Source organism: Lagenorhynchus albirostris, chromosome 9 (assembly GCF_949774975.1).
Source record: "Lagenorhynchus albirostris chromosome 9, mLagAlb1.1, whole genome shotgun sequence".
NCBI classification, from domain to species: domain Eukaryota; kingdom Metazoa; phylum Chordata; class Mammalia; order Artiodactyla; family Delphinidae; genus Lagenorhynchus; species Lagenorhynchus albirostris.
Window position 1 is genome coordinate 16,482,046 of NC_083103.1, and position 26,434 is coordinate 16,508,479.

The 26,434-nt window shown below is 38.5% G+C and overlaps 1 protein-coding gene across 2 annotated transcripts in view; it reads right to left on the minus strand.

Moving 5' to 3' along the window:
- Positions 1-25,723, minus strand: part of API5 (apoptosis inhibitor 5) — a 37,091-nt gene extending 11,368 nt beyond the window's left edge. For both annotated transcript variants that reach the window (XM_060159375.1, XM_060159374.1), the window contains exons 1-9: positions 25,528-25,723; positions 11,327-11,488; positions 10,139-10,232; positions 9,578-9,643; positions 8,914-9,065; positions 7,476-7,682; positions 6,436-6,540; positions 5,229-5,318; positions 605-786 (exon numbers count right to left, since the gene is read on the minus strand). In XM_060159375.1, the coding sequence (XP_060015358.1) occupies positions 605-786; positions 5,229-5,318; positions 6,436-6,540; positions 7,476-7,682; positions 8,914-9,065; positions 9,578-9,643; positions 10,139-10,232; positions 11,327-11,488; positions 25,528-25,596 (1,127 nt within the window). In that variant the 5' untranslated portion in view covers positions 25,597-25,723. The remainder of the gene's footprint in view (positions 1-604; positions 787-5,228; positions 5,319-6,435; positions 6,541-7,475; positions 7,683-8,913; positions 9,066-9,577; positions 9,644-10,138; positions 10,233-11,326; positions 11,489-25,527) is intronic.
- Positions 25,724-26,434: the final 711 nt, after the last annotated feature.

The following is a 26,434-nucleotide window of genomic DNA, read 5'->3' on the forward strand; positions in this document are numbered from 1 at the left end:
AACCTCTGCCTTACCAAAGCATAGAGGACAATAACAGATGATACAGTGGCCAAGCATCTCAAAACTTAAGATGTGAATTTGTTCATGCAATGATTTAATACAAAGTATCTTCAGGAAAATGACTTATATTGATTTCTCCAGTGCTGCTCCTCCAGCTGCACTGTAAGATATTAATAACACTATAAGATAGTAATAGCAGATACAGTTTACTGAATACCCACTATGTGCCAGGCATTGTGCTTAAAGCTTTTCATCCATTGTCTCATTTAATTCTCACAACTCTATAAGGCAGGTACTATTATCAATAAATTTAACAGCTGAGGACAATTTGGGGTGTTAGAGAGGTTAGGGAACCTGCCCAAGATCATGAAGCAAGTAGGGAGAGCCAAAGTCCATTTTTGAAAAAGGTCATCTTCTCCCATGCATTTGCTATGCCACAATAGTTGTATGTTTATATACACTCCTGTTTTGTAGATCTTCCATTCTTTTGCACTGCAGTAAGGCAGGGTGGGGAAAAAGCTCTTATAAAATGAAAACAAAATCTAGGGAGCTTCAAGATAGCTTTCACCTTTGTCAAAGACTGGCCACTTCAACCATACATCACCTTATTTTGAAATCTTTGAGCTTTTCTGCATTCAGCTTGGCTGTTAAGAAATCTGGAAGTTTTCGGCCCAACTGGTGAAAGCTATACAACAAACATTCCACATAACTGAACTGCAGCTTGGGTTCTTCATTACCAGCGTTCTCCCCGTTTTCCGCTTCTTCTGGAGGGAGAGGCATATACTCCTAAGAGATGAAAATAGAGAGATGTATGCAATCTGCTCTAGACACTCTAATTATAAGCATATACTCACGTAATTATAAGGCACGCTTTGAAGACATGAAGCATTAAAAACTTCCAAGATCAGAAATTTAAGTAAGATATCCCTTTTACATATTGGATCAATAACCCAGCCTGTCAACATTCCATATTAACCTATAGTATAGCTGCTACTACTACTACCACTACTAATGACAGTGAAAGTGACTAATATTTATTAGGTACTAGGCAGATGAACAAACTGAAGTTCTGAGAGCTTAGGTAAGTTTCCCAAAGTTAATAAGCTGAAGAGACAGGATTCAACCTGGGTTTGACATCAAAAGCTGATGTTCTTAAAAGAGTATGGAGGTTCCTTAAAAAACTAAAAATAGAGTTACCATATGATCCAACAATCCCACTCCTGGGCATATATCCAGAGAAAAATCTAATTCAAAAACATACATGCACCCCAATGTTCACAGCAGCACTATTTACAATAGCCAAGATATGGAAGCAACCTTAATGTCCATCAACAGATGAATGGGCAAAGATGTGGTATATATATAGGTACACACACACACATACACACAAACACAATGGAATACGACTCAGCCATAAAAATGGATGCAATAATGCCATTTGCAGCAACATGGATGGACCTAGAGATAATCATACCACATGAAGTATGTCAGACAGAAAAACAAATTATCTTATGTCACTTATACGTGGAATCTAAAATATGATACAAATGAACTAGTTACAAAACAGAAACAGACTCACAGGCATAGAAAATAAACTTATGGTTACCAAAGGGGAAAGGAGGGGGAGGGATAAAAAGGAGTTTGGGATTAGCAGATACAAACTACTATATATAAAATTAAGATAAACAGCAAGATCCTACCATATAGCACAGGGAACTATATTCAATATCTTATAATAAACCATAATGGAAAAGAATATGAAAAAGAATATATATAACTGGATCACTCTGCTGTACACCAGAAACTAATACAACATTGTAAATCAACTATACTTAAAACAAAAAAAAGTTGATGCTCCTAGGAAAAATACTCCTAAAAGTTATATGGAACCAGAAAAGACCCCAAACCGCCAAAGAAATCCTGAGAAAGAACAAAGCAACAGGCATCACACTTCCTGATTTCAAGCTAGGCTATAAAGTTACAGTCATCAAAACAGTATAGTACTGGCATAAAAAAAGAGAAACAGACCAATGGAACAGAATCAAGAGCCCAGAAATACACCCAAGCATAGATGGTCAACTAATATTTGACAAGGGAGCCAAGAATATTCAATGGAGAAAAGACAGTCTCTTCAGTAGATGGTGCTGGGAAACTAGATATGTACATGTAAAAGAATGAAACTGGACCCATATCTTACACCACTCACAAAAATTAACTTGAAATGGATTAAAGACTTAAGTGTAAGACCTGAAACCATGAAATTCCTAGAAGAAAACATAGGAATAAAGCTCCTTGATGTGGGTCATGGTAATGATTTTTTGGATATGACACCTAAATCACAAGCCACAAAATAAAAAAAAACAAATGGGACTACATCAAACTAAAAAGCTTCTATATAGCAAAGTGAAAAGATAACCTGTGAAACAGAAAAATATATTTGCAAACTATGTATCTGACAAAGGGTTAATATCCAAAATATATAAATACACATACAGCTCAACAGCAAAAAACCAAATAATCCAATCAAAAAATGTACCAAAGAACTTTAACAGACATTTCTCCAAAGAGATATACGAAAGGCCAACAAGCACATGAAAAGATGCTCAACATCACTAGTCATTAGGGAAATGCAAATTAAAACCACAATGAGATATTGGCTCATACCTGTTAGCATGGCTATCATCAAAAAGATAAAAGATAGGGGCAGTTTTGGAAGTTTTAGCCAAGGCAATCAGAGAAGGAAAAGAAATAAAAGGGATCCAAATCAGAAAAGAAAAAGTAAAACTTTCACTGTCTGCAGATGACATGATACTGTACATAGAGAATCCTAAAGATGCTACCAGAAAACTATTAGATCTAATCAATGAATTTCATAAAGTAGCAGAATACAAAATTAATGCACAGAAATCTCTTGCATTCCAAACACTAAAAACAAAAAATCTGAAAAAGAAATTAAGGAAACATTCCCATTTACCACTGCAACAAAAAGAATAAAATACCTAGGAATGAATCTACCTAAGGAGACAAAAGACCTGTATGCAGAAAACTATAAGACACTGATGAAAGAAATCAAAGATGATACAAACAGATGGAGAGATATACCATGTTCTTGGATTGGAAGAATCAACATTGTGAAAATGACTCTACTACCCAAAGCAAGCTACAGGTTCAATGCAATCCCTATCAAACTACCAATGGCATTGTTCACAGAACTAGAACAAAAAACTTTACAATTTGTATGGAAATGCAAAAGACACTGAATAGCCAAAGCAATCTTGAGAAAGAAAAATGGAGCTGGAGGAATCAGGCTCCCTGACTTCAGACTAAACTACAAAGCGACAGTAATCAAGACAGTATGGTACTGGCACAAAAACAGCGATATAGATCAATGGAACAGGATAGAAAGCCCAGAGATAAACCCAAACACATATGGTCCCCTTATCTTTGACAAAGGAGGCAAAAATATACAACAGAGAAAAGACAGCCTCTTCAATAAGTGGTGCTGGGAAAACTGGACAGCTACATGTAAAACAATGAAATCAGAACACTTCCTAATACTATACACAAAAATAAACTCAAAATGGATTAAAGAACTAAATGTAAGGCCAGATACTATAAAACTTAGAGGAAAACACAGGCAGAACAGTCTATGACATAAATCACAGCAAGATCCTTTTTGACCCACCTCCTAGAGTAACGGAAATAAAAACGAAAATAAACAAATGGGACCTAATGAAACTTAAAAGCTTTTGCACAGCAAAGGAAAACATAAGATGAAAAGACACCCCTCAGAATGGAAGAAAATATTTGCAAACAAATCAAATGACAAAGGATTAATCTCCAAAATATACAAGCAGCTCATGCAGCTCAACATCAAAAAAACAAACAACCCATCCAAAAATGGGAAGACCTAAACAGACATTTCTCCAAAGACATACAGATTGCCAACAAACACATGAAAGAATGCTCAACGTCACTAATCATTAGAGAAATGCAAATCAAAACCACAATGAGGTATCACCTCACATCTGTCAGAATGGCCATCATCAAAAAAATCTACAAATAATAAATGCTGGAGAGGGTGTGGAGAAAAGGGAACCCTCTTGCACTGCTGGTGGGAATGTAAATTGATACAGCCACTATGGAGAACAGTATGGAGGTTCCTTAAAAAACTAAAAATAGAACTACCATACGACCCAGCAATCCCACTACTGGGCATATACCCTGAGAAAACCATAATTCAAAAAGAGTCATGTATCACAATGTTCACTGCAGCACTATTTACAACAGCCAGGACATGGAAGCAACCTAAGTGTCCATCAACAGATGAATGGATAAAGGTGTAGCACATATATACAATGGAATATTACTCAGCCATAAAAATAAACGAAATTGAGTTACTTGTACTGAGGTGGATGGACCTAGATAGAGTCTGTCATACAAAGTGAAGTTAGCCAGAAAGAGAAAAACAAATATCACATACTAACGCATATATGTGGAATCCAGAAAAATGGTACAGATGAACCTATTTGTAGGGCAGGAATAGAGATGAAGAGGTAGAGAACGGACATGTGGACATGGTGGCTAAGGGAAGGGTGGGACGAATTGGGAGATTAGGTTTGACATAAATAACACTACCATGTGTAAAAGAGATAGCTAGTGGGAACCTGCTGTATAGCACAGGGAGCTCAGCTCAGTGCTCTGTGATGACTTAAACAGGTGGGATGGGGGGCGTTGGCAGGAAGGTCCAAGAGTGAGGGGTTTTATGTATACATATAGCTTATTCACTTCATTGCACAGTGGAAACGAACACAACATTGTAAAGCAATTATACTCCAATTAAAAACTAAAAAAGATGGCTTATTTTCTCCACAATTATGATTAATGACTTTATTTCCAGGTTGCTAAAGCCATTTGGCCTTGAGCAGCAACCTTGATGGTGATCTGGTGCAAACATTTAAAATATTTTGATAAAGGAATAGCAGAAAGACTTACTATATAAATCCTGTATTATATTTTGTCTAAAGCATCAACAACAGAAGAAATGCGTAAGATTAAAACAGATTTTATTTTTAAAGTAGACGTGTTGTCTGAGCAGCTAACAACACTACAATTATTATCTAAATCATTTCAAAATCTGGTTCTCTATAATCTAGAAATTAATACTACACTATTAGACTTTGGGGCTCTATACTGACTATGCCATAAGGAAAGAAAAAAGTTCTTACCAATAACTTATCAAACAGTTTCCTTAAATTTGTTTCTAGCTTTTCCATGTCACCACAAAATGAACTCATTTCAGCCAACAGTTTCAATACCTAAAACACACAATTCACTGTTATTAGCATTCTTTTTGAATGAGCAAGGGTTATAAAATAATAATTATTCTACATAACTATTTAATACTGCTTATTTTTCAGTTAGGCTTTTACAGAATCATAACATTTGAACTGGAAAAAAAATTTAGAGATGCAGCCCTATTTTACTGTTGAGGAAACTGAAGGTCAGAGAGATTATGTGACTTGGCAAAGTCACAACGTATGTGAGTGGCAGGGCAGACTCTAAGACCCAGATCTCATGACTCTCAGTATATCTGTGAGAATTGGTAAGGAAAAGAATATACACTTTCTGCTACAGGTTAACAATGTACAAGAAAGAGACAATGAGCAAGAACTCTTAACAGCAAAGAATTATTTACTAACATTTAGGATGGGCCTCCTTTGCTATCAAACTTAGTCTCTGGATACTAACTCAAAGTGTCAGTAATTGCCACTATTCTTTAGGTTCATCTCTGCTTTACTCAATTCCAGTCTGATAAGCCAAACCCAGGACATGTGAAGGAAACCACAGTGTAAGTGCACAGTGAGACTCTTCTCTATCCTAAAGACCCATGAAGGAAATGGCACATACATTTCCATATTTCAATTCAATAATCATTACTAGGTGCTCTTCAGAATTCTACATTAGATTCTGAGGATTCAGAGAGGAATAAGGTTAAATTGGGGAGAAAAATGTGAGTATTTTATATGCTGCAAAAAAAATGTATATGTACATCACAGTTGAGATATAAAGGGGATAGAGAGTAGTCAATTCTATTGGAGAATGGATAAAGGACGTTTTGTGTTAATCAGTTAAATCTGGCTCTATCAGTCATAGAGATAGGAACTGTCATAATTGAACAACGTATTTAAAAGTATTAAGGCTACAAAGGCAGAGACTTAGACTATAATGAAAACTATAGGCGGTGCTTTCCTACTGTAGCAAACTCTCAATGAATCCATAAAGCATTCCTATGTAATTAATCCTGGGAGAGGTTACTAGCTAGCCACCGCCAGGCCTTAAATCTCTTAGAAATCAGATCAAAGTTAGTGGTTTACATTTATGTTGAAATACGGGAATGACTTTTCAGTGCTAAAAGCAGAAATTTTCTCTTACCTCCAACTGTATATCAAGACCCTCCACTGGGGTCGTCAAGGAACTGAGGTTAGGGAGAACTTGCTCACAGAAATAAGTCACAAACCTTGTGGAATGAACATTTTTCTGTAAAAATCCAAAGAACACTGAATTGTCAAAAAAAATATATAGATATACATACATTATATTCTCCCAAACAGTAGAATGTCAATAGACAAATGCTCAGTACCAAAGCATCAAGTACTGTGGCTAAAATACAACAGAGTGCATACCCCAAAGCACCCCAGGAGTAACCTCAATAGACAATATATACTTTGTTGCAAAGTAATCTGGAGCATTGGGACTTTTATACATCTTTCAACTCTTATTTGATTCTCAGGTCAAATTTCGGGGGAAACTTTAGTGCTGAATTTTAGACTGTACATTCTCCCTTTAGAAGGACAGCTCCTTTATTTATTTATTTAAAAAACATTTATTTATCTATTTGGCTGTGCCGGGTCTTAGTTGCAGCAGACGGGCTCCTTAGTTGCAGCTCACAGGCTCCTTGGTTGTGGTATGCACGTGGGATCTAGTTCCCTGACCAGGGATCGAACCCAGGTCCCCTGCGTTGGGAGTGCTGAGTCTTAACGACTGTCCCACCAGGGAAGTACCAGGACAGCTCCTTTAAATTGTGTTTTTCAAACTGTGCTAGGCACATCTCAGAAGATTCATGGCCAGAGGAAGCACAAAGCCAGAGATAAAGAGCAAATACACCTACAACAACAATCCAAAAAATTTAAGGAAAAAAAAAGTTAAATTACTAAACTAAGTGTTTTAAAAACTCAGTGAAACTATAAAGTATGATGCAAAATCTCAAGACTTTTAAAAAGTCCCTAAGCAAGACTATATAGAAATTTCTTGCTGCTTTGGGCTCTTCACCTAGGCCTCCATAAAATAAATAATAGCTCCATTGGGTTAATACTTTTATACAAAGGTTTGAGAAGAATGCTCAAGTGTGTATCTATAGAATTTTAAGCTAATACAGTAATCAAAATACCAGGTATATAAAACAAAGAGCTCACAGAGAAGAGGGGTACCGCCTGCCGAGTGCACTGTAAAAGCCTGTCCACACAGTCAGGATCCGAGGGGTTGAAGGTTTGTTCCAGATCAGCCTGTTCAGCCACCAACTCTACCAGTTGTTGCCTTCCACTCACTGTCTGTAAGCTTTTTAACCCAGATAGTATCTTCATAAACAGGACAAATTCCTCACCAGTCACGTCTTCTAGGACCTGGAAAGAGACGATTCAGAACAGTTATTAGTATCTTTATCATTTGAATGGGAAAGAAACATCAATACTGAAACAGCACAGCATATTTGTTTTGCAAAGTCAGTTTGCTGCTAATGTTCCTGAAATACTGAAGAGAGGACAACTTCAAGCTTCAGTCAAGTTAGCTTCAGAATAAGCCACGCATTTTCAATGGTGCGCTACACTGTTTCCAATGGAACAAAATTTGGTTCTTGGAAAATTTTACTCTTCTTTTCCATATAAAGCACAGATATACATACAGTACATAAACAGATATACAGTATATCTGTGGTATTAAAGTTTCATGGGATAGTGGCTAAGGGAAAAAATATCTAAAAAGGCTCTTCAGGGGGTGATAGCCAAAAAAAGATGGAGAAAATGTGGCAATAAACTGTTAAATCAGACTCAGTTCCCTATATTTAAAAGCAGCCTCATTCACATTAATATGGTAATTGTATACAAAACAGGAGACCATGCAAATTTTAAGCGCTCCATATCAGTTGGTCTAAGCCTTTCTGTTCACTGACCAAAGGAGCAAGCAATCATGACGTATCCCACCAGATAACTAGCTGGGACATAGGTGAAATATGCTGCTCCTTTCTCTCTCACTAAAGAAATCTTATCAATAAGCAAGTGAGTGGTGCTATTAGAGAAAATTTTGAATTTTCCTCAACACATAAAAATAAATTATTCCCAAATGTTGGCACTGTATGAATGAAAAGTTAATTGTGACGCACCTTTCAAATCTTAGCAACTGTAACTATGCCAGCGCTGGGAGCACAAATAAGCATGGTCTCTAGAGCTTATAGGGTCATGGGATAGGATGAAACAACAGGTCATTTCAAGGTGACTTCAGTTTCATTCTGAAATGATCCAGAATACTATGGGAGAATATCCTAAAATCAGGGAGGAAGGGCGGGAATTAGGTAAAAATTCCTGAAGGAAATGATTCCTTCCTGATGAATGCATAAATTTTAAGGATAACACCACAAAGGATTTAAATGTGATCAAACCCTTTAAATTAACACATTGATTCATCACTACAAGTGACCAAAGTGCAAAGCACAACATAAGAAAATCTTGAAGTTCTACGGTGGTTCTTATGGGATATATCACCTTATACACAAGCTACATACAGCACTGATGAATACGGCTAATTTCAAATATGTTCTTGTGCATTAGAGAAGTTCACTAAAAGATAACCGAAGCTTACCTTCTTGGATTCAGTTAGTATAAGTTCCTCTACTTCCTTTGTTAAGACTTCATCCGGTAAAGTCTTAAGTTTTGTAGAAAGGAATTTAATTGCTCTTTCTCTAACAATGTCCTCTCCTTGAAGAATTTGGCTGAACAAGCCACCTAAAGTCCCTGCAGAACAAAACAGTTGCATGTAGCAAGTCAATTCTATATAGGAATGAAATTTTTCAAGTTAATTTGAATTACAGTATTTCTTTTCAAGTGAATTAATAAACTTCCTGAATATCACTGATACTGGTTAAACTGTCTGAAATTTCTAAAGCCCCAACCATAAGAGTGACCATATGCTTTGTTCACGGATTCAGAATCAGCTTGAGCATGACTTTCCTTTTCTATCACTATTAATAATAAATAAACTCAGGTATTTTGGAAGAATTTCTTTAAAGTGGCAAAGGGAGTTTTTCCAACAGACTTCTAAGGGAAAAGTTTGATCTGTTTTTGCAATTATTTCTGCTGGTTTTTTGAGTCACAAACATCTTGAGCTAAGCTTTTTTTGGAGACTACTTAGAATTTTTATGAAACAGACGTCTGGGTGAATCCCAGACTTTATCCTTAATGAGTACTACCAAACTCCCCAATTTTTTAGGACATCAAACACAATTCAGAACAAGAAGTGGCCTTACCTTTTGCATCCATCTTAAATATACTTAATAGGGCATTGTTCACTAAGTTAAATTCTGCAGAGTCATCTGGATAGAAAAAAAGTGGTACAATGTATGAAATAAATGAAAAATATCATCTGCTTCATTTTCAAACTTAAGACTCAACATAGTTTCTCACAGATTACATTGAGAGGAGACATATAACTAAGCATTTCTCTCAAGTACCAAGAAAATACATCTTTCTTGTAAGGGTAGAGAACCTGATCTAGTGTACCTGTAAAGTTCTTATGTTAAGATGGTACAATTGAGAAACTACACGAAATTAGGGGGTGGGGGGGGATGGTGGTGAATAAAAATTCCCCAAAGAATCCAGTCATTATACCTTTATAAACAGAATTCAAAACAAAACCAGAAATTAGATAATCACAAGTCAGTAAGCTTCAAACTACTGAATAAAAAAGAGAATTTAAATTTCTATCAGAGGTAGCACCTTGAGAAAAAAAAAAAAAGCTAAGAAAAACAGAGTCATTATTTCAGAGAGAATTTATATTTAGATAAAAGAGTATTAATAAAATTCCTTACCTGTCTGCAAAAGTTGGGTTAATATATCTGCCACTCGGGGAAGATTTTCTCCAGTGGCAAATTGAGGCAGCTCTTTAATTGCTTGCCGTCGAATCTGAACATAATTTCAAACAAAAAATTAACCAAATACTATCATAAATAAAAACAACCTCAACCTTTAAAGAAAACAAAAACCACAGACAAACCATATAGGGGCATATGAGTCGCAAAAATATGAGATTTTTAGCAGTTTTAGAAATAATTTACGCCAATTTAATATTCAAAGCTTCACAGAATACTAAAACAAAATGTGGTGGAAAGGGACATTAAATACAATTATCTGGAGTAGGCAGATTTGAGATTATAAACAACAGTTTATATGCTGATTATACACAACTGTTGGGTTTTTACTACCTGTGGGTACGTAATACTGTATCCCTCAAGAATGGCTACAGTGTCAATGTCATATCTAATAACTATTTACTTTAGAACTTTCAGTACTACTTAATACTTAATACATTTGTGAATACATTCTGTGAACCTCATTCCAAATATGCGATCGTGGCTTATCTAGTTTAACATAAAAGTGCAAGGGAGTTAAATCTAACAAATTATGCATGAAATCATGATTCAATGATTTCATTTGAAAAGCCAGGGGCTAATAGTTGAAAATTCTTAGGAACCTGTATCAGCAGCCAGAAATGCTAATGGTTAATTCTGTTCCAAGCAAAAACTATTTCTTTTTAGTCTAGTAATCACATACAATTTTTTCACAGGTAAATTATTTTTCTGCTATGCAAAATATTTAGGGGTGTTAAAACTATATTTTATGCTGCAATACTATTATTATTTTAAATATCCAAGCAAGCATAAATTGACTACAGACTAACACTAGTCTGATTTCACATGCACAATGCGTAATAATCTAAGGAAAAGATGTGAGCCACAACCATTTTCAACAGTGGATAACAAATAAGCAAAACAAAGTATTATGTGATTCTACAGATTTTTCACAGTTGAAAGAACTAATATATTTTCTTACATGTAGGTTTAAGCCTTGGTATGTTGTCACACCAGGCCACACTGCAGTATTTTATTGTTCACTGATATGATTGGTACTTCAGTTATATTAGGTACACGCAGAAAATATCTGAAAATGGCAAAAGCAACGTCTGAAAACTTGTTGAAAAGTGTCAAACGTAAACTTACTGATACGTCTTCATCCTCACAGAGGTCTAACTGTGCATTGATAGCAGAATCAGCCAATTCTGGAAAATGCTTAAAGAATTTTGGAATAAACTGAGCTGCTAATCTTTTTTCCTTGGTACCACCTTTGACACCATCCAATATCACTTGATAAGCATCTTTATGCTGAAAGAAAGAATGAAGTAGAAAAGAAACACAATTTTGAAGGATGGGAAGCTAAACAAACTTCTTTGAGTCTCCTTTAAATTAGTTAAATTTTACATAGGCTAAGAAATGGGCTTCTTTTTGGAGTTTTACTGCTTAAATTTGACAGCTACCTTCCTACTATCTGCTCCCTGTCCCCCATGTTATTATTTGTGAGTTGGGAAAGGAGAAGAATGACTCTAATATTAAGTGGAAAAAGCAAGTAAGTTTGTTATGTACCAACACTTCTTTATTCTATTGATTACTGACCCTAGCCTTGTGATTGTATCATGCTTTAAAAATTTGTAATGAATATAATAGAATTCTCAAAGAATTGTGTTACATTTACTTAAATATATTTATCTGTTTCCAATTACCACCTTGCAGAAGGTAGAGAGAATACACTCTTGAAATTAAGCAATACGAGGAAGGTTAGGAAGCTTTATTTTGCCTCACATTTTAGGATATAAAAACAGTAATTCATTCTATATGGCCAACCAATTTCGATGAAGATAGATGCTAATATCACATATTTAACTTTTCATTAAAATAATACATTCAAAGCTCATTTGTTTCCTTTAAAAAAAATTTCAGAAGTGCTGTCCCTCAGATACTCATAATGTGAAGAATCAACAAGTTCCCAATCCCCCCTACACACTTGCCTCCAAACCAGTCCTTTTATTAAATGGATCAAGCTGGCAAACAAAGTAATAAATATCACAGCTACACAATACTTTTAATTCCTGGAAAACCTTAAACATAATACAAATAACAAATATGTATTTACTCTGTATAAAGAAATTCTCTAAATGCTTTAGATAAGTGAGCTTGCTTTATGCCATCAAGAGCGGAAAACTAAAGAACAGAAAATGGATTAGAGAATTACCACAAATTTAGTTTTGTGATAATTCTTCTCATGGACAATATACTGTGTTAAGTGAAAAAATATATCGCATGATGAAAAGTTATTTAGGTTCAGTGGGATCTCAATTAAGGACATTATTATCATTATTTTTGGCCACCCTACACGGCATGCAAGATCTTAGTTCCCCAACCAGGGATCGAACCCGTGCCCCCTGCAGTGGAAGCTCAAAGCCTTGACCACTGGACCACCAGGGAAGTCCCAAGGACATTATTTTAAAAAAATAATCAGAAATAAAGTGCTCCATGTATCAAAAGGCTATGATCACAATTAGATCTTCTAAAGGTACACATTTTAATATAATCTGCATAATTACTAGATTACTTTAAAAGTTCATATATTGCCAACCTATCTAAAAAAACAAATTCTAAAAATTATTTCTAATAAACAAATTCCATCAAACCGATTAATGACAACTCCTTCTACTATCTTAAACATTAATACCACCCCCTAAATAACAGAAATTTCTGTGAATAAGATTAGCTTCCTTATGAAATGCAGACACAAAATCAGTCTTCAGGAGTTACTACTTCAAAAGTGTATTATACACTTTTGGGCTTCCCTGGTGGTGCATTGGTTAAGAATCCACCTGCCAATGCAGGGGACATGGGTTCAAGCCCTGGGCCGGGAAGATCCCACATGCCTCAGAGCAACTAAGCCTGTGCGCCACAACTACTTAGTCTGCGCTCTAGAGCCCACAAGGCACAACTACTGAGCCCACAAGCCACAACTACTGAAGCCCGTGCGCGTAGAGCCCATGCTCTGCAACAAGAGAAGCCATGGCAATGAGAAGCCCACGCACCACAACGAAGAGTAGCCCCCATCTGCCGCAACTAGAGAAAGCCCACACGCAGCAATGAAGACACAACGCAGCCAAAAATAAATAAGTTTATATTTTAAAAAGTGTATTATACACTTTTTAGTGCAAAGGTTTATAAAAATCATGGCTGACTTCTCTACCAATGTACACTCCTGTGGCTTGCTTCATAGCTTCTAGCAGACTTCATAAAACTGAAGTATTGAGCAGTCTGACATCCTTAGTTTTTGCAGAGTATCACAATCCAATTTTCTGTAACTCAAACTTCAGACTTTACTTATAAACCCCTTTGAATTGTCTAAAATTCACTGTCTAAAATTAAATGAAGGATCCCTGCTTAAAACAACCATCCCCCTACCAAGGGAAAAAAATGTGGAATAGAATAAAAAGGGATTATTAGTAACACTTACTGAAAGCCTACATGGAACTGTGGAATGCCTTCTGTACGTGCCTCACAATAATCCTGAATTAGGTGTTACTATGCTTGTTTTTCAGATGAGAAAACCAAGTCTTAGAGAAGTGAAATAATTTGTCCAGAACCACATATAGTTAGTTAAGTAGCAGATCCAGGACCTGAACGTGGTTCTGATAGCCTTTTAAGTCAAGATCTGTGCCTAATACCAAGCTTCTTTAATTGGAATCTTTCAAATTAGTGTCCTGAGATCTTAATTAACAAAGGAGGAGAGAAAGAAAAGCTTGCCAGATGGAGGATTGTCAAAGGTAAAATTTGAGTCCTAAATACAGTCTCCACACAGGCATATAAATTGAAATGTAGTATATTAAACAGCAAGACCTTTGGAAAGTTAAGACATTTTAACATAGTCATAATAGAAATCAAAGTTTTTATCATTAATAGGCATCAGTTCTATCAAATAATTTCACAGACATTACAATAGACTTCAACTAATTATCCTTTATGAAATGCAAAATAAAATTATATTCTTCCTTGCCAGCTTTTTGAATTATGTCCTTTAACTGTAGTACAGGGACAGGACTTTTTAACAGAAATCTCCTTAAAGTAATTACTACTTCTGCTTTTCAAAGTAGGAAACAAGATATAAGTGATATTTGCAGTGATCATAGTGATTTAGTAACAAGTAGGAATGTAACCATAATAAAATGTTTCAAATACTACACAGCACTGTGTATCTTTGCTTTTCCAACAGTTGTATTTATATTTTAGCTGGATAAATTAATGATCCTAATTAGAAGCTTTTTTTGTTGTTTTTCTTTTTTTGTGGTACGCGGGCCTCTCACTGTTGTGGCCTCTCCCATTGCGGAGCACAGGCTCCGGATGCACAGGCTCAGTGGCCATGGCTCACGGGCCCAGCCGCTCCGCACCACGTGGGATCTTCCCAGACCGGGGCACGAGCCCATGTCGCCTGCATCAGCAGGCGGACTCTCAACCACTGCGCCACCAGGGAAGCCCAAGAAACTTTAATTGTAAATACTTTTAATGGATTTCTAAAGCTGTGTATTTATGTGTGATTTTAATTTCTAATTAAAGGAGAAAACTCTAGAGCAATCTCTAAGATATTTTCAAGTAAAAAAGTCAGTTACAATTTGATCCACATTCAGCAGACACATTCTAAAAGAAAAACCTTGCAATTATGATTGTCAAATCACAACTGATATGCATAAGTGGTCACTGACGTGCCGGGTAAGCGACGTTTGGGTCCAGGATGCAGCCTTCATGAAATAAAGCAGAAGAAGAGGGGATGAGAAGAAAGAGAAGACAGGATGTAGTTTCAACAAATTTCTCAAGTATGACATAAAAAGAAAATGGGTAAGCTAAGCTATACTACTTCCTTCCTCAGACTCAATTAATAACCTTAGTTTGAATTTAATGTGTTAAACTGTTAACACTTCTACATTATTTTTGAGTGATTATGAACTTGGTTGGTCTGTGATTTTAGCTTAAGCATACCAAAAAAAAGTACCAAAAGAATGCTATTTCATGAAATATAAGTCAGTAAAGCTTACACTCTTCCACACTTAGGAGCCAATATACTCCTGTATAAGAGAACACAGGAAGAAGGAGGAGCTTCAAGATGGCAGAAGAGTAAGACGTGGAGATCACCTTCCCCCCCCCCATAAATACATCAGAAATACATCTACATGTGGAACAACTTCTACAGAACACCTACTGAATGCTGGCAGAAGACCTCAGACCTCGAAAAGGCAAGAAACTCCCCACGTACCTGGGTAGGGCAAAAGAAAAAAGGAAAAACAGACCCAAAAGAATAGGGACGGGACCTGCACCAGTGGGAGGGAGCTGTGAAGGAGGAAAGGTTTCCACACACTAGGAGCCCCTTCGCGGTCGGAGACTGCGGGTGGCGGAGGGGGGGAGCTTCAGAGCCGCGGAGGAGAGCGCAGCCACAGGGGTGTGGAGGGCAAAGTGGAGAGATTCCCGCACAGAGGATCGGTGCCGACCGGCACTCACCAGCCCGAGAGGCTTGTCTGCTCACCCGCCGGGGCGGGCGTGGCTGCGAGCTGAGGCTTGGGCTTCGGTCGGATGCAGGGAGAGGACTGGGGTTGGCGGCGTGATCACAGCCTGAAGGGGGCTAATGCACCACGGCTAGCTGGGAGGGAGTCTGGGGAAAAGTCTGGAGCTGCCGAAGGGGCAAGAGAGTTTTTCTTGCCTCTTTGTTTCCTGGTGCGCGAGGTGAGGGGATTAAGAGCACAGCTGAACGGAGCTCCAGAGATGGGCGCGCGAGCCGCGGCTAACAGCGTGGACCCCAGAGACGGGCATGAGACGCTAAGGCTGCTGCTGCTGCCACCAAGAAGCCTGTGTGCGAGCACAGGTCACTATCCACACCCCCCTTCCGGGAGCCTGTGCAGCCCACCACTGCCAGGGGTCCCGTGATCCAGGGACAACTTCCCTGGGAGAACACATGGCGAACCTAAGACTGATGGAACACACTGGCCTCTGCCGCCGCAGGCTCACCCCGAACTCTGTACCCCTCCCTCCTCCCAGCCCGAGTGAGCCCGAGCCCCTGAATCAGCTGCTCCTTTAACCCCATCCTGTCTGGGCGGGAACAGATGCCCTCAGGTGACCTACACGCAGAGGCAGAGGCAAATTCAAAGCTGAACCCCAGGAGCTGTGAAAACAAAGAAGAGAAAGGGAAATGTCTCCCAGCAGCCTCAGGAGCAGCGGATTAAATTTCCACAGTCAACTTGATGTACCCTGCATCTGTGGAATACCTGAATAGACAACGAATCATCCCAAATTGAGGAAGTGGACTTTGGAAGCAACAATATATATATTTCTTTCCCTTTTTCTTTTTTTGTGACTGTGTATGTGTATGCTTCTGTGTGTGATTTTGTCTGTATAGCTTTGCTTTTACCATTTATCCTAGGGTTCTGTCTGTCCATTTTTTGTGCTTTTTTTTAGTATACTTTTTAGTGCTTATCATTGCTGAATTTGTTTTTTGGCTTGGTTGCTCTCTTCTTTCTTTCTTTTTTTTAAATTACTTAAAAAATCTTTTTTAATAATTATTTTATATTTTAATAACTTTATTTTATTTTATCTTATCTTCTTCTTTCTTTTTTCTCCCTTTTATTCTGAGCCGTGTGGATGACAGGCTCTTGGTGCTCCAGCCAGGTGTTAGGGCTGTGCCTCTGAGGTGGGACAGCCAAGTTTAGGACATTGGTCCACAAGAGACCCCCCAGCTCCACGTAATATCAAATGGCGAAAATCTCCCAGAGATCTCCATCTCAATGCCAAGACCCAGCTCCACTCAACGACCAGAAAGCTCCAGTGCTGGACATGCTATGCCAAACAACTAGCAAGACAGGAACACAACCCCATCCATTAGCAGAGAGGCTGCCTCCATTAGCAGAGAGGCCACAGACAACCCAAAACACACACCAGACGTGGACCAGCCCACCAGAAAAACAAGATCCAGAACATGTTCTCATGCACCAGAACACAGGCACGAATCCCCTCCACCAGAAAGCACACACAACCCACTGAACCAACCTTAGCCACTGGGGGCAGACACCAAAAACAACGGGAACTATGAACCTGCAGTCTGTGCAAAGGAGACCCCCAAACACAGAAAGTTAAGCAAAATGAGAAGAGAGGAAACACACAGCAGATGAAGGAGCAAGGAAAGAACCCACCAGAACAAACAAATGAAGAGGAAATAGTATGCCTGGAAAAGGATTCAGAATAATGATAGTAAAGGTGATCCAAAATCTTGGAAATAGAATGGGGAAAATACAAGAAGTGTTTAACAGGGAACTAGAAGAACTAAAGAGCAAACAAACAGTGATGAACAACACAATAAATGAAATTAAAAATGCTCTAGAAGGGATCAATAGCAGAATAACTGAGGCAGAAGAACGGATAAGTGACCTGGAAGATAAAATACTGGAAATAACGACTGCAGAGCAGAATAAAGAAAAAAAAATGAAAAGAATTGAGGACAGTCTCAGAGAACTCTGGGAGAACATTAAACGCACCAAGATTCGAATTATAGGGGTCCCAGAAGAAGAAGACATGAGCAAAGAAACTGAGAAAATATTTGAAGAGATTATAGTTGAAAACTTCCCTAATATAGGAAAGGAAATAGTTAAGGAGTCCAGGAAGCAGAGGAAGCACAGAAAGTCCCATACAGGATAAATCCAAGGAGAAGTCCAGGAAGCACAGAAAGTCCCATACAGGATAAATCCAAGGAGAAACACGCCAAGACACATACTAATCAAACTATCAAAAATTAAATACAAAGAAAAAATATTAAAAGCAGCAAGGGAAAAACAACAAATAACATACAAGGGAATCCCCATAAGGTTAACAGCTGATCTTTCAGCATAAACTCTCCAAGCCAAAAGGAAGTGGCAGGACATATTTAAAGTGATGAAGGGGAAAAACCTACAACCAAGATTACTCTACCCAGCAAGGATCTCATTCAGATTTGACGGAGAAATTAAAACTTCTACAGACAACCAAAATCTAAGAGAATTCAGCACCACCAAACCAGCTCTACAACATATGCTAAAGGAATTTCTATAGGCAAGAAACACAAAAGAAGGAAAAGACTTACAATAACAAACCCAAAACAATTAAGAATATGGTAATAGGAACATACATATTGATAATTACCTTAAATGTAAATGGATTAAACGCTCCAACCAAAAGATACAGACTGCCTGAATGGATACAAAAACAAGACCTGTCTATATGCTGTCTACAAGAGACCCACTTCAGACCTAGGGACACACACAGACTGAAAATGAGGGGATGGAAAAAGATATTCCATGCAAATGGAAATCAAAAGAAAGCTGGAGTAGCAATTCTCATATCAGACAAAATAGACTTTAAAACAAAGACTATTACAAGAGACAAAGAAGGACACTATATAATGATCAAAGAATCCATCCAAGAAGAAGATATAACAGTTGTAAATATTTATGCACCCAACACAGGAGCATCTCAATACATAAGGCAAATACTGACAGCCATAAAAGGGGAAATCGACAGTAACACAACAATAGTAGGGGACTTTTACACCCCACTTTCAACAATGGACAGACCCAAAATGAAAATAAACAAGGAAACACAAGCTTCAAATGATGCATTAAACAAGATGGACTTAATTGATACTTATAGGACATTCTATCCAAAAGGAACAGAATACACTTTCTTCTCAAGTGCTCACGGAACATTCTCCAGGATAGATCATATCTTGGGTCACAAATCAAGCCTTGGTAAATTTAAGAAAATTGAAATCGTATCAAATATCTTTTCCGACCACAACGCTATGAGACTAGATACAAATTACAGGAAAAAACCTGTAAAAAAATACAAACACATGTAGGCTAAACAATACACTAGTTAATAACCAAGAGACCACTGAAGAAATCAAAGAGGAAATAAAAAATACCTAGAAACAAATGACAATGAAAACACAACGACCCAAAACCCATGGGATGCAGCAAAAGCAGTTCTAGAAGGGAAGTTTAGAGCAATACAATCCTACCTCAAGAAACAACAAACATCTCAAATAAACAACTTAACCTTACACCTAAAGCAAGTAAAGAAAGAACAAAAAAGCCCCGAAGTTACCAGAAGAAATCATAAAGATCAGATCAGAAATAAATGAAAAAGAAATGAAGGAAACGATAGCAAACATCAATAAAACTAAAAGCTGGTTCTTTGAGAAGATAAACAAAATTGATAAACCGTTAGCCAGACTCATCAAGAAAAAAAGGGAGAAGACTCAAATCAACAGAATTACAAATGAAAAAGGAGAAGTAACAACTGACACTGCAGAAATACAAAGGATCATGAGAGATTAATACAAGCAACTATATGCCAACAAAATGGACAACCTGGATGAAATGGACAAATCCTTAGAAATGCACAACCTTCCGAGACTGAACCAGGAAGAAATAGAAAATATGAACAGACCAATCACAAGCACTAAAATTGAAACTGTGATTAAAAATCTTCCAACAAACAAAAGCCCAGGACCAGATGGCTTCACAGGCAAATTCCATCAAACATTTAGGGAAGAGCTAACACCTATCCTTCTCAAACACTTCCAAAATATAGCAGAGGGAGGAACACTCCCAAACTCACTCTACGAGGCCAATGTCACCCTGATACCAAAACCAGACAAAGGTGACATGAAGAAAGCAAACTACAGACCAATATCACGGATGAACATAGATGCAAAAATCATCAACAAAATACTGGCAAACAGAATCCAACAGCACATTAAAAGGTTCATACACCATGCTCAAGTGGGGTTTATCCCAGGAATGCAAGGATTCTTCAATATATGCAAATCAATCAATGTGATACAGCATATTAAAAAATTGAAGGAGAAAAATCATATGATCAACTCAATAGATGCAGAGAAATCTTTCAACAAAATTCAACACCCATTTATGATAAAAACCCTCAAGAAAGTAGGCATAGAGGGAACTTACCTCAACATAATAAAGGCCATATATGACAAACCCACAGCCAACATCGTCCTCAATGGTGAAAAACTGAAACCATCTCCACTAAGATCAGGAACAAGACAAGGCTGCCCACTCTCACCACTATTATTCAACATAGTTTTGGAAGTTTTAGCCACAGATGTCAGAGAAGAAAAAGAAATAAAACGAATCCAAATCGGAAAAGAAGTAGTAAAGCTGTCACTGTTTGCAGATGACATGATACTATACATTAGAGAATCCTAAAGATGCTACCAGAAAACTACTAGATCTAATCAATGAATTTGGTAAAGTTGCAGAATACAAAATTAATGCACAGAAATCTCTTGCATTCCTATACACTAATGATGAAAAAATCTGAAAGTGAAATTAAGAAAACACTCCCATTTACCACTGCAAGAAAAAGAATAAAATATCTAGAATAAACCTACTTAAGGAGACAAAAGACCTGTATGTAAAAAAAAAAAAAATTATAAGACTGATGAAAGAAATTTAAGATGATACAAACAGATGGAGAGATATACCATGTTCTTGGATTGGAAGAATCAACATTGTGAAAATGACTCTACTACCCAAAGCAATCTACAGATTCAGTGCAATCCGTATCAAACTACCACTGGCATTTTTCACAGAACTAGAACAAAAAATCTCAGAATTTGTATGGAAACACAAAGACCCCAAATAGCCAAATCAATCTTGAGAAAGAAAAACGGAGCTGGAGGAATCAGGCTCCCTGACTTCAGACTATACTACAAAGCTACAGTAATCAAGACAGTATGGTACTGGCACAAAAACAGAATTACAGATCAACGGAACAGGATAGAAAGCCCAGAGATAAACCCACGCACATATGCTCACCTTATCTTTGATAAGGGAGGCAAGAATATCCAGTGGAGAAAAGACAGCCTCTTCAATAAGTGGTGCTGGGAAAACTGGACAGCTACATGTAAAAATATGAAATTAGAACACTTCCTAACACCATATTCAAAAATAAACTCAAAATGGATTAAATACCTAAATGTAAGGTCAGACACTATCAAACTCTTAGAGGAGGGCTTCCCTGGTGGCACAGTGGTTGAGAATCTGCCTGCCAATGCAGGGGACACGGGTTCGAGCCCTGGTCTGGGAAGATCCCACATGCCACGGAGCAACTAGCCCTGTGAGCCACAATTACTGAGCCTGTGCGTCTGGAGCCTGTGCTCCGTAACAAGAGAGGCCGCGATAGTGAGAGGCCTGCGCACCGCGATGAAGAGTGGCCCCCACTTGCCGCAGCTAGAGAAAGCCCTCACACAGAAACGGAGAGCCAACACAGCCATAAATAAATAAATAAAATTAAAAAAAAACTCTTAGAGGAAAACATACGCAGAACGCTCTATGACATAAATCGCAGCAAGATCTTCTTTGACCCACCTCCTAGAGAAATGGAAATAAAAACAAAAATAAACAAATGGGACCTAATGAAACTTAAAAGCTTTTGCACAGCAAAGGAAAACATAAACAAGACGAAAAGACAACCCTCAGAATGGGAGAAAATATTTGCAAATGAAGCAACTGACAAAGGATTGATCTCCAAAACTTACAAGCAGGTCATGCAGCTCAACATCAAAAAAACAAACAACCCAATCCAAAAATGGGCAGAAGACCTAAATAGACATTTCTCCAAAGAAGATATACAGATTGCCAACAAACACATGAAAGAATGCTCAACATCATTAATCATTAGAGAAATGCAAATCAAAACTACAAAGAGATATCATGTCACACCAGTCAGAATGGCCATCATCAAAAAATCTACGAACAATAAATTCTGGAGAGGGTGTGGAGAAAAGGGAACACTCTTGCACTGTTGGTGGGAATGTAAATTGATACAGCCACTATGGAGAACAGTATGGAGGTTCCTTAAAAAACTACAAACAGAACTACCATACGACCCAGCAATCCCACTACTGGGCATATACCTTGAGAAAATTGATACAGCCACTATGGAGAACAGTATGGAGGTTCCTTAAAAAACTACAAATAGAACTACCATATGACCCAGCAATCCCACTACTGGGCATATACCCTGAGAAAACCATAATTCAGAAAGAGTCATGTACCAAAATGTTCATTGCAGTTCTATTTACAATAGCCAGCACATGGGAACAACCTAAGTGTCCATCATCGGATGAATGGATGAAGAAGATGTGGCACATATATACAATGGAATATTACTCAGCCATAAAAAGAAATGAAATTGAGTTATTTGTAGTGAGGTGGATGGACCTAGAGTCTGTCATACAGAGTGAAGTAAGTCAGAAAGAGAAAAACAAATACCGTATGCTAACACATATATATGGGATCTAAAAAAAAGAAAAAGGTCATGAAGAACTTAGGGGCAAGACGTGAATAAAGACACAGACGTAGTAGAGAATGGACTTGAGGACACAGGGAGGGGGAAGGGTAAGCTGGGACAAAGTGAGAGAGTGGTAGTGTATATATGGACATATATACATTACCAAACGTAAAATAGATAGCTAGTGGGAAGCAGTCGCATAGCACAGGGAGATCAGCTCGGTGCTTTGTAACTGCCTGGAGGGGTGGGATAGGGAGGGTGGGAAGGAGGGAGACGCAAGAGGAAAGAGATATGGGAACATATGTATATGTATAACTGATTCACTCTGTTATAAAGCAGAAACTAACACACCATTTTAAAGCAATTATACTCCAATAAAAATGTAAAAAAAATGTTCTTCAATAGGCTATATAAAAAAGCAAGCAGATATTCCTAATTAAAAAAATAAAATAAAATAAAATAAAATAAAAGGAGTACTGACAGTAGCAGAGAGGGCACTCCCTTCAGTGGTGGCTCTGTGAGCAGCATCTGTGGTACTCATCTCTTTTAAAAAGGGCGAAAATCAAAATAAAGTTAGAAGTAAGTTCTAGACTAAGAAACTCAAATATGGTTTCAGAAGTGTCCAGATAGGTACCCGCCAGGAAATTTAAAGTCTTGACTGTAAATCTTAACAAGGTGACATGAAAATCTGGCTGTGCTACACTATGAATGCAAATATTTTTTTCTCTCCTTAAAAAAACGTGAATGGTGTCCCTTCCGTTAAGTTGGCTCTTGCTTTTGTTAATTAAATTCACATGCAGTATCTTGAAGCTTAATACACCTTTTTGGGTGAGCAGTTTTAGGAATTTTCTCTAAAAGGAAAGAAGTATTACACAATAGAGCAGAATTAGTTGGCATTACGGTTTAGTCTAGCTTCAGTTCTCCCAGAACTCACTGTTTGAGACTGAGCAAATCACAACCTTTCATCACCCGAAGATTTTTTTTCCTTATTTAGTTGCTTGACAATTGTCATTACAGTGTCATGAAGGTACTGATCTCCCATCACCTAAGGGAACCGTGCTAAAATTTTACTGTCCAGCACAGTCTGGTACATGGTAGGCACTCAAGAAAACATACTGAATAAATGAAATTGTGGGTCCTCATGAAAGTCTGCATAAAAGGGTCCCTCCTGTTTTTCACAAAATTCTGTCTCCTAAGCACTCTTCCTAAATTAAAAGCAGATTTTTGCCTTGAGAAACACTACTGACCTCTTGAGAGAGAACTCTGAATCTAAACTGGTATTTATAATTAAAGACAATATAAGAGGGAAATGAGAGCAACTCTCCATTATTCATAGAATATAAAAACTCCCATTTGGCTTCTATTTGCTCTAACATACTGTAAGTAGGTGGCTGTCAACCTTTATCCTACTCCAGCAAAAACTGAGGGTGGGGTTATGGGACAGCACTCTGCATACAGTTTCAAAGTTTCCCTAGAAGATTCCTGAATCACCTCTTTGGGAGAGCACCATATACAAACTGACTTGAGAATCACTGTTGTACCTTTTATTCCATCCATCCATCTGTTGATGTGCAACGAAGTCAATTTCAGGGAGAACAATTGGCTACAATCTCCCCCAACTCAGTCATAATGAATGAAACTATCTTCACTACTAGTTCTCTATAGGAACAAGGACAACAAACTCAAACTGAGTGACCATAAGTTTTTCCCACCTTGCCTTAATCGGCAGAAAATGTCTCCTTCACAGCCAACTTAACACACACACCCTACATACATCTACAACAGACTGACTGTCAGTATATATTTCTCATTGATGATGTCAAAATTTCCTACTGAAATGAAAACGTGCAGGGAAGGAAAACCAACTGATATCTGAAAATGGTATATTCACAATTCTAGATTAAGCTAAAATAAGGTCCCAACATCAAATTTTTTTTTTGTTCGGCTCAGAAAGGTTCTTCCTGAATGTCTGGAAAAGGGGATGGGAGAGGTAAAGCCACAGCTTTGCTCATGTTATCATACTCTAGGATCTGCCACTCACTACTCCAAGAGATGGGTAAGCAGAAGAATCATATGACGTTCTAGGCACTGAAAAGATACAGCATGGGATTTCCAACAACAATGGTCAAGATTACCGCGGGGAGAGCCTAGTTCTTTTCCCAAGAAAACACACAACCACTTGTCAATTCCTCAACTTCAAAGGACTCCAGTACTTGAAAATTCACACAGAAGCAATGGCTCGTACAGCCAATTCAACACTTGCCAGACAACTCTATTTAAAACTGCACTCTCCCCCAACCCCCCCTACGGCCCTGTTATATTTTCTTCACGACACTCTTCATTGGGGGAAGGGGGGGGAAGCATCTCTCTTTCTTATTTATCACTAGTCTCCCTCACTAAAGGTGCTTTCTGGGAGCGCATGTGTTTTTCTGTCTCGTACCTCCAGCGCCCGGCGCAGAGCCTGGTCCATGACAGGCGCTCAAAAAATGTACTGAATAATGAAATCATAAGCCCTCGTTAAAGTCTGGACGAAAGGGCCTTTCTGTATTTCACAAACTTCTGTCTCCCAAATTCTCTTCGTAAATTAATTGCAGATTTTTGCCTCGAGAAAGACATTTTTGACCTCTCGAGGACTCTCAATCTAATCTTCCAAGGGACTGAGCGCCACCGAAAAGGAGAAAAACTTCAGTGGAATCTGGAGGACAAGGCTTGGAAAGAGACTGAACGGGGCGGGGACGGGGGGGCTGAAGAGGCTGAGTTGGGAAACGCCACGGTGAGAAAAGGCTAATCAAGGGAGGCAGAAGAGCCTGGAACCCGGGGACCGCGCTCTCCCTGGTGAAGCCCGAGTCTGCACTCCCGGCGAGGGGCCCACCCCGACGATACAGCCGGGGCGGCTGGGAGCCCGCGGGAGGGCGAAGCAGTAGCCCCCGCCGGCCCGGGGAGCGCTTTCGAAAGGCCGCAGAGCGCCGGGCCCCGCAGGCCGCTAGGGAACTCACTTGGCCCACTTGCTCCGTGGCATCGGCTAAGATGCCATAGTTGCGGTAAAGCTCCTCTACGGTCGGCATGGTGAACGACAAGCCCAGGGCCTGTTACTGTTGTCTTCGTCGTCGCTGGTGCCACCGCCGCCTCTGAAGTTCTCCTAGCCTGCGACCCGCACTATTACGGCTCCAGCTGCCGCCAGTGCCGCCGCCAGTCACCTCGCACGGGACAGCTCCTCCCCCAACGTCCACGTAAAGACGTGCGCGTCGGGAGCGGCCTTCTTTGACTGCCAATGCGCCACCTGCTGTTTTATTGCCCTCTAGCGGTGGGAGGTGCAAAAAGCGGCAAGGACGATTGAACTAGCTCATGCCTTCTTTTTTTTTTTTTTTGGAAGGACTGTGCCTGGCTAGGAGATCTTGGTGCGGGTTGGAGGAAAATACAAAGCTAATTGCGTTTCTGCCCTTAAAAGACCTCACGTTGGCCAGAAAAGTGATTTTACGGGGAGAAAAACAGAATGAGGAGTGAGAGTGCAAGCTGTATGGGAAGTCATAAACTCTATTTACAACTGACTCAGGGAAGGTAACACAAATCTGTGGCAATTGGTTCAGTGTTGCTTTTATTATTTTTTATTTTGGGTTTTGTGGTTTTTTTGAGCAAAAATCACTCAGTTGTCATTAAACAAACAAACAAACAAAACTCAACGTCCAAACAAAACAGAAAAACCCAAAAAACAAAAAAAACTTCTGTCCACCAGGCTAAACAGGTCTAGGAGTGAAATTTGCCCTACTGGAAAAGTTTATCTTTGCTGGCTGCCGAAGTAGAGTTTGGGCCACCTGATTGTGTCTAATAACCAAGAGGGTAATAAATAACTGAAACCATATATACTTACTGATAAGAGTCTGCAAGATACAAGTTTAGATGAAA